General features: G+C 31.2%; 1 protein-coding gene across 3 annotated transcripts; it reads right to left on the minus strand.

Moving 5' to 3' along the window:
• Positions 1–809: 809 nt before the first annotated feature.
• LOC108329686 (probable serine/threonine-protein kinase PBL1) lies at positions 810–5961 on the minus strand. Of its 3 annotated transcripts, none has more exons than XM_052873784.1 (6): positions 5719–5961; positions 4479–4593; positions 3286–3953; positions 2495–2752; positions 1792–1911; positions 810–1652 (listed from the first exon to the last, which is right to left on the minus strand). In XM_052873784.1, the coding sequence occupies exons 3-6, from the start codon at positions 3910–3912 to the stop codon at positions 1017–1019; spliced, it is 1641 nt and encodes a 546-aa protein (XP_052729744.1). In that variant the 5' UTR covers positions 3913–3953; positions 4479–4593; positions 5719–5961; the 3' UTR covers positions 810–1016. The 3 variants fall into 3 exon arrangements, with proteins under 3 accessions (XP_052729744.1, XP_052729745.1, XP_017419510.1); XM_052873785.1 differs by having other exon boundaries at positions 4479–4676; XM_017564021.2 differs by lacking the exon at positions 4479–4593 and having other exon boundaries at positions 5719–5960.
• Positions 5962–9598: the final 3637 nt, after the last annotated feature.

The raw sequence follows: 9598 nt of genomic DNA on the forward strand, positions 1-9598 counted from the left end.
TAAACTTAAACTATATTAGACGGGCAGAAGAATAATATAAATGAATAAAAATTAGATATAAATTAATGAATTTCAGTGTAGTTATAACTAATATTGCAGTGGGTAATTAGTTATTCATATTATTTTAGAGGAGTAAAAATTAATTAATATGGGGAAATATGTGATAAAAACCGAGAAAGTCTTATTTTTCTCTAAACAAATTTGTTGAAATAGTGACTAAAAATATAATTAAGTTATAGTGTCTATAAATGAATGTAAATGCTAAGTTTTAATTTTATAAATTATACTATATATATAATATACGGTTTAATTTATACTATTTTTAATTAAAATTAACTGATGTAATTATTTATATTATTTTATGAATTGTTTTATATAGAATTGTAGTTAGTATTTGATAATCCTATTTTATTTATAAAGTAATGTTAATCATATATTATTTATCGAACAATAAAAGCCTAAATTAATTGTATTCTCAATTTTATTCAGATTTTATAAACTTCCAAAAGTTAAATTTTGAAATGCAATAAATTTTAATTATTTTAGAAACTAAATTCTAGAATGTTATTAATTTATGACATTCCATAAATTAGTATTAGGGTTCTGTAATGTTATAAAATACTTTTCGAAAACCAAGTGATAGAAAATTCACACATTGTGGTTGAAAAATTGATAGTATGTCATGATTCTTGTTTTTCTACATGACCAAATATGATTGTATGTTGATGTATAAGCATATTGACAGAAGTAGTTTCTCCGATGCCACCATAGCCATAGATTTTGTACTGGGGTTGCAGAGAGAGGAGAAATATGGTAAAAGAGCATATAATTTTTCATATAAATGGGGGTAACTAATTGAACCCACTTAACCAACCTTTGCACTATCTACAAAAGAACATCCTCTCGGCATCACACTGAGGGATTAAAAGGTGGAGGAACCACATCTTTATCTCCTATAAATTTGTGTTGAATCACACCAAAAAAAATAATAAATAAAAAATGAACATTATACACAATCAAAATCCTTCAACACTAGCCCTTCTAGAGGCTGAGGATGATGACTTGCGGCTTTCCTGCCTATCAAGCTCCTCCAGAGAGAGACTGGAAGAACATGCACGAGGTGGTAGAAGGGGCACTCCACCAGACCATCTTGGAGGTGAAACAGCTATTGCTGGAACCCCAGATGGTGGTGATGGTGAGAAATTCAACCTTGGTACTGGGCAGATGATGCCATTCAGACTTGGTGATCTTGACATATGTTTTCCAGAGTTCGATGCTGGCTCTTGCAGAGGGAACCTGCATGAGTATTTCAAATCCTGTATCATCTTTAGATGCTCAACAACAGTTCTCATGGTAGGTCTCTCTGATGGCTCCTTTTGAAGGCATCTTTGTGCAATGTCAGCTATTGTTCTTGCTGCTTTAGAAGGAAATCGACCCTTGAGTTGAGGATCCATGATCAACGACAGACGGTAGTTGTCGGCTAGGAAGGGCCGGCTCCACTTCACTAAATTCCTCTCTTCCTTTGGGTGACGGCTATCAAGATTCTTTCTTCCTGTAAGTAGCTCCAGAAGAAATATTCCAAAGCTCCATACGTTGCTCTTTGGGGTGAGCATTCCTTTCTCCAGTGTCTCCATTGATAGGTTTCCAACAGCCTGGATAATAACAAATAAATTCATGAATATCACGAATGACAACAGATATTCACAAAAAAATGAGTAGAGAACGATGGAAAAATATAATCAACTCTGATGGTTAGAACAACACAAAACACTCATGACTTGAAGAACTTACAGATGAACTGCTTGAAATCTCTTCCTCCGGAATATGTCCAACACAACCATATCCTGAAAGCTTTGCACTGAAATCTTTGTCAATCTGTATGTTGGCTGTTGAGAATTCATTATACATTGCCTGCAGACAGAAAGAAGTATGTCAGCGAAGATTAAAAAACTGGTGTATACTTAACTGTAATAATAATAATAATAGCATCCTTGAAATCATTTACTCCAAATTATGAAAAACAAAAGCTTGATGAAATCTAAACTCCACACGCAAATGGGAAAGACATACATATGATCCAAATTGAAGTTTTATTTTAATGTCATATAACCAACTATAGCCTATGATGTTGATAATTCTAGACTTCTAACGGACAAAAAAAGTGTTGTAGTAGTAGTATGCCAAGATGGATGCATGTAATAAGAGCATAGATGTGGAATTATTATATACAAGAAAATAGTTGTACTGCACATATTGACAAAAAGAAAACAGAAATTCAGTTAAGATTGTTTGGAGACACACAAAAAGACACTAGAGACACTCGTACAACATATTGCATATCGTAAGAAACTATTAAAAGAAACCTGAATGAATAATATTCCTAAGAATTTGGTTTAGTGGAATCCAATGACAATGTATATAACACACACACACACACACACACACATATTCAACCTTGCCTAGTAGGATAAGACTATTATTATTGTTTTTGTACCTGAAATGGCCCTTCTTCATGCAAGAAAGTTAAACCTTGTGCAGCACATATAGCAATTTTCATTCTTGTATTCCAATCTATTAATGGCCCATCAGATCTCCCATACAACAAGCGATCCAAGCTTCCATGGTATAGCCTCTCATAAACCAACATTCTATGTTCTGAACTCTCTCGAGCATGAAATCCTAGCAATTTACAGAGGTTCGGATGTTGCAAGGATGCAAGAGTGTTAACTTCATTTATGAATTCCTTCAAGCCCTGAAAGAAGACAGATACTTTTAGACCACTTTAGAATGTTCAGGTTACTAAAATTCTTTAATGTCCATAAATGAGAGACAAAAATAACACAATGCTACCAATAAGTGATAAGTAAGTTTCAATCAGCAGATATTTAATACGTAATTCATAACAATTTCAAGCTTTGATTTGTTATGGTTAAGCACTCTCTTATGTATGGAGACATAAGAGGAGGATAACAAGATGAACTATGATGAGACCCTGTTTAATAACAAGTTAAACGGAAAAGAATATTGAAAAGGTTATTGAAATCACTCTTATGTCCATACTAATTCCTCTGACGTGTGTATGGGTTAAATTCAACTGATCACAATACAAGGCTTACAGCATATCTCAAATACATTAAGCATTGGATTTTGTCCATTCTAAGATAACAAGGCATTATTTCTGTATATTAGGTGATAGAAGTGTCCGATATTAATATGACCCAATCAGCAATCACCACACATAATTTAAATGATGAAACTTAAGTACCGTAGTGTGGAGAAAAGTACCTGAGATGATGGGTGAAGTCGTGTGACAGTGGCTTCAAACTTCTTCGAACTTGAAACATCATCACCAAAAGAAGCCTTATATATGGTGGATGAAAGACATTCTGACATGCATCTATCAGAAGAGAAATTGTGACATGCAGTGGCAATTTCATCATACAGAAAATTCCGAAGTGACCCGGTAGGTGGAAGTGGCAAAGGTCCAGAAGCAGATAGAGGACCACTAGCTGTAACTGACTTAAAGCTGCCAATAGCCTTCAATACAGCACCACCCTGTGGGGATGGGAGTGGTAAGGGTTGTGGGCTAGATGAACGCTCCTTCATTGATCCAGCTCGGTGTTTAGACTCTTCTTGTTCCTCATACTCAATTGAGACCAAAGCATCTTGTTCTGCGGCATCAAGAGTTGATGGGGCAGATAATGTTCTTGTTCTGTTGCTATTGACTTTACTAATGGGTTGAATGGGTTTCACTCTGGTCTTAAAACTAGGAGGAGCAGACTGGAGTGAGCGAGTACGAGTTTGAGGTTCAGGCAGCACTGTAGGCACATGCTCATTATGGCTTACACGTTTAACATATGTAATCGGATCAGACTTTTTCTTCTTGCTCTTCAATACAGTGAAACACCCCATTCTTTTTACAGAACTTGGTTGTTGTAGAGAACTCTTTATGCCTGCAAAAACAAAAATAAAAAAGAATGGGGTGTTTCAAAACATAGTATGAGTTTGAATTCTCATTGATATAGAACCCTTGGTAGAGTTACGTTTGGAAGGAAACAAGAAAGGGAAAATGATGAAGCATTTGTTTGTCATATTTTTCTCCTAATTTATGCCTAACCATTCAAATCATGAAACAGAACCTGTCATGATCGTAAGGTTCATGAATAATCATCATATTCTAATAATTAAAAAATAACAAAAAACATTATCACATAATAAAACTATCAATATTTGTATTCATTTTCTATGTACATTAATTATAGGATTCGTTTCATAATTCTATCTCCATCAACATTAATTGCTAGAATATGGCTAACTGCATTACAAACAATAATTTATTTTCAGAAAGTACTCTGACTCTCTGTCCTCAGATACTTTGTATTATTCATATCTAATCCACTCCCCCACCCAAATTGTCAATGTGAAAGCATTCTCCCATCAGAGATTTGTCATCAATGGATCACCCACAGGGCCCATACCCTCTGATCATTGGTCCACTGCACCCTTGCATCTGAGCATGACTGAGAGCTACTTTGGAAGACATCTCGCAAGCCTCTGCACCGACGAGAATCTGGTCCCACCCACACACCATACCTTCATCCAGTAACATAAGGAAACTCATGGCGCCATGTCCCTTAGAGATTCACACCATTGAAAACACAGAAAATTTGATAGTCCTATCGTTCCAGCAATTGGTAGGAAATTTCAGTAACATAAGGAAAGTCCATGTGATCTGTATCAATGAAGTGAGGACTCGTATTGAAACACAGCTCACGTGATTCCAACTACCATGATCGAATCACAACTCAAGCGATTCCAACTACCATTACTACTAATATCTGTGTATCAACGTTTCACATCAAATTTGACCCTCAAAAAAATTTGGAAACATCAATTTGGTCCTAGAATGGCGATCTTTGGTCAGGGGACCGGATCGGATACTTCAGAGATATATACACATTGAGAATCATTAATGCACCAAAATAGCTATTCACTGTTTAAATTTTCTGAATTCTATTTTTCCAGTGATAACATCTTAAGACAATAAAACATGCTTTAACTTTACTCCTGATTTTCATTTTCATTTCTCTTTTCATTCCCTACTCCTAAGAGTCACCTATTCTTAAGACTACCACAATCACATACGCACCAACCACCATAAATTGAAAGCGAAACACTACAATTAATCACCAATCTGTTAACCACTCACCTTATAAGCCTTACATCTAACTTGTGTCCATCACATTTCCATAAAATAGTATATGGTAAAATTACTTAAATTTTCCCCCATCTCACTCCCCAATTTTCAGAAGTGCTGAAGAAACAAAAATGTAAATAGACCAAATGCTCCATTAAATAAACAGAACTACCCAATTGCAAAATACTAACAAGCTCCATCTATTTAACTAAGTGAAAAGCAATTCAGATCCATAACACACAAAAAAAAAGAATCAGACAAACCCATTTATCCCATTTCTTTCCACAATATCAAGGTAAAAAAAATCCAAGCCGCTAAGTTTGATCTCCTCCAACAAATTTTCCAAATAAAACAAAAATAGAAAAATCAAGAAGAAAATGAACAACAAACTAACGTATAAATCAAAGTACAAAAAAAACCCAGATATAAAAAACAGCAAAAAATGAAACTCCGAAGCAAAGTTTCATCAGAAAACGGCGAAATTACTCGAATCGATACCAAAGAATGAAAATTCAACGAACCTTTGCGAGAAATGGCAGCTCATGCAACTCAGAGTGAAGCGATCCAGGGGCAGCGAAATGGGTAAAAATCGGAACTTTTTGTGGTTTTGATTCGTCGACGAAAACCCCCTTGTCCAGTCAAAGAAAGCAGATTGGAAAAGCTGAGAAGTGAAGATTGTAGAGAGAGAGGGAAAAGTAGAGGAGAGAGAAAGAGATTAGAGGAATATTTAGAATTGTAGAGAGAGAAAAAGATAGAAAAATTGGAACCCAATGAGCAGTGGTCAAACCTAACCAAAACCAGATTTAATTAACTCATTAAAATAATATTTTCATTAAACACAAACAAAAGATGTGTTTTTCCTTTTTCCCTTTTTTTCCAACTTTGCCACTCTCTTTTTTTTTCTTCAATTTTTAATTCCTTCTATTTTTTGCCCTCCGAAATTACCTTTTATGTCCCTTCCTTGCAAACTACCATTAGATGGTTTTGAATTTTGGTTTGAACTTTGATTAATTCGACTTTTTTAACAATTCTTGCTTTGACCGCCCATTTTTGATAGGTTCTAACGATGCATTTATAGACATATTAAAAAATATGTTTCCATAACTTCTTCCTTTCAATGTAGCCACTTTAAAGGGAAGTTTCCTTTTCGTATAAACTATTAATTCTACCAAACAACGCAAGTTTAACTTTCATTTTCAGTATACAACTTTAATTTCATCACTAATATTATTCATCAAATTAAATTGTATCATTTTTTTAATCTCCATTTATTCAACTTCTACAAAATGAAAGTTTCTTCTATTAAAATGCTAAACATATATTTTCCTTTTCTAAAGGTCCTGATTTCAACTAAAAAATCTAACTATTTTTTGTCTTTAACAAACATTTTAAAGTTTTAGGTCCAGTTATTTAGTTTTAACTGAACCATGAATTCAATTTTTGGTATCTCCATCTATTTAAGTTTTCACTCAACCATTTATTTGAGTTTAAGACCATTAAAGTTAAACTTAGAAAAAGTAAATAATTAAATTTCATTATGTAATGTTTGACCATATTTCAAACACACTAAAATATATTTATGAAAAACCTATATATATATATATATATATATATATATATATATATAGCATTTAATTAATATTATAAATAATTTAATTCAAAACATTTTATGTAATTACAAACTCGTTGTTTGAGAAATACAATCATGAAAATTATGTTGTTTTTTTCTTCACAGTAATTAAAGTTCTTATTTTGCGAAAGAATAATCTTTGTGGTGGACCAAGGGATCTGCTGGGTTTTTCCATTTTCAAACCCTAACGAAAAAAGTTGAAACAAAAAATAAATAAAAAAGGTGGGCCCATGGGCAATTTCGTACTTTCGGAGTGCTCCACGACTTTCAACGAAGTTCATCTTGATTGAGGGTGACAGCCCGGTCAAAGTAGCGAAATTTTTAAATTTCATTTTCTAACAATAATTTAAAAAGGGCATGTGTTGGTCAAAGAGAGCCATCATGATAGGTCTTTGACTCCGTATTTTGGCCGTCCGATTCGAACGCAGCACACGGAGCAACGGTGGAGAAGGTCCCCTGGGTCCCACCTGACATCAACATGTTTGTCTTTCCACGCGCCAAGTACGCGTGGCATCGATTTTCTGATTCATTTCAATTATCAAATAGAGATGTGGGTCCCACTCGGACGCTCAAGTGCTCAACTCAACAACTAGCCTTTTGTTGTTTCGTGTTATCGGGAAAATGGACCAACGTTTGACCACCTTAAAAGGAAAATAATAAATAAAACAAATTAATGAGTTCCAATGAAAATATTTAACTTGTAAAAGTTAAATATCATTTATTTTAATTTTAAATATAACATATAAATTTAATTTAAAATAATAAAAATAATGCAAATAACAAAAAATAGTCAATCAATATCATTTAAATATAACTTTTATATCTTACATACCAACTCAGGTTTTTTAAGAGTTTTTTTTGTTAAAAACAATTACTTGGGGTCGTTATATGCATAAAAACTAAGAAAGTGTGAGAATAATAAAAAGAGAATGTTATTCATATAAAACCGATGTATGGTGTTTATATTGTAATAGTGATAGGACATAAATAAAACCAAACTAGGTCATTTTTTACAAGCACGTCTTGATTTGGATTAAAATTGTGTTATATGTATAAATGATAATAATGCAATGAGAAAATAGATTGGTTACTATTAAAATAAATTAATTATTTAATTAGTATAAACATGTTAACAAATAGGCCTAAAGAAAATTAAACCGATTTAATTAAAAGTTCATAAGAAAACTATAAATATAAGATAAATGTATAGTTGTTTAAACATTAATTACGTTTTTATTATAGCATTAACTGCTTTAATCGATCGAATCTAAGCTAACTTTAGCATCATAGTTCCTTTAGCATGTATTTCTGATTGGTTGAGGATCAAATTACCTTAGCATGAAGAGGACAATATCGGAGTGCGAAAACTAAAAAATTGTTTTAAGTGAACGCTCCATCCTACAATCAAAACATTTTCACTAAAGAAAAATTACCATGACCTATTGTAAAACTTCGTAGGTAAGTCAATAAATCTATAAGTAAAACAATTTTACTTATAATTTAGCTATAGAAAAAAATTTGTAGGTAAATCAGTTGTATCTAACATTACCTACAAATTTGTCTATATCTAATTTATCTACAAAATTATCCAGATGTGTCTACAGAAAAATTCATAGGTAATATATTTGTTAGCTTTGATAATAGTGGTTTTTTTTTTCTACCAAGCTTACGCAGTCTTAGACATTGAAATTTATCATAAAAGTTCATAATATTATGACATTGCAAAGAATTTATACAATCTAAAAATCAATAATTGAAGTAAATATTTTAAACATACAATATTGGTAAATAAGTTTAACAATATTAAAAATTTAAACACTATGATGACAATCACCCTAACTGCTTACAACATGAGTCCATGGATAGGCCCAACTTTAGTTTTCCTATTTTTAATCATAGGTTTAATCATTATGAGTGTTTCATCCTACACCTCCAACATCTCATCTGCATCTTCAAAAATTCAATTTTTAACCTTCTGACATTCTGCACCTCCAACTTTTTTAAAAATTTCATTTCTTCTCTTTCTTATTCAAGACATTTTAATAACTATTTTTTTATTTTCTTCTCTTTCTTATTAAAGACATTCTACACCACCTTAAAATTAATTCTAATTTAATTTAAAATTTAAATATTATTTAATATAATTTTATATTTTAATAATTATTAAAATATGATTTATATTATAATAATAGCTATATTAAAAAAATAAAAATAAAAATAAAATAATTAAAATAAAAATAAAAATAAAATAATAATAATAATAATAATATAAAATTTGACTTAATATATTCAAATATATTAAATTATATTAAAATATTAAAATAAATTAAACAATTATTAAATTGAAAATAAAAACAAAATTTTTTAAAAACTTGTTATCAAAAATCAGTTTTGTTTTTTATTTAAAATTTAATCAATATTTAATTTAATTAAAATTATAGCATTATTTATTATATTTTTATATTTTAATAATTATTAAAATATGATTTATATTTTTATAATATTTTTATTAAAAAATAAAAGTAATAATAACTAAAATAAGATTAAAAATAATAAAAATAAAAATTATATTAAAAATCACATTTAATATATTTAAATATATTAAATTATATCAAAATATTAAATTAAATTAAATAATTATTAAAATTTAAATAAAAAAAAAAATTTTAGAAACGTTAGTCGGATATTGACGTCCAATGTGTGATCTCGGACGTCCACATCGACGTCCAATGTGCACCCCTCGGACGTCCACACAGACGTTCGATGCCTCC

This window comes from Vigna angularis, chromosome 2, assembly GCF_016808095.1.
Source record: "Vigna angularis cultivar LongXiaoDou No.4 chromosome 2, ASM1680809v1, whole genome shotgun sequence".
Classification (NCBI taxonomy): domain Eukaryota; kingdom Viridiplantae; phylum Streptophyta; class Magnoliopsida; order Fabales; family Fabaceae; genus Vigna; species Vigna angularis.

What these genes read in the sequence shown, in the direction of transcription:
- LOC108329686 (XM_052873784.1), bottom strand. Translation starts at nt 3,912, where the DNA reads ATGGGGTGTTTCACTGTATTGAAGAGCAAGAAGAAAAAGTCTGATCCG. An exon ending in GACTTCACCCATCATCTCAG is followed by an intron (nt 2,753 to 3,285) that starts GTACTTTTCTCC and finishes GTCTTCTTTCAG; the next exon opens with GGCTTGAAGGAATTCATAAA. An exon ending in ATGAAGAAGGGCCATTTCAG is followed by an intron (nt 1,912 to 2,494) that starts GTACAAAAACAA and finishes TTCTGTCTGCAG; the next exon opens with GCAATGTATAATGAATTCTC.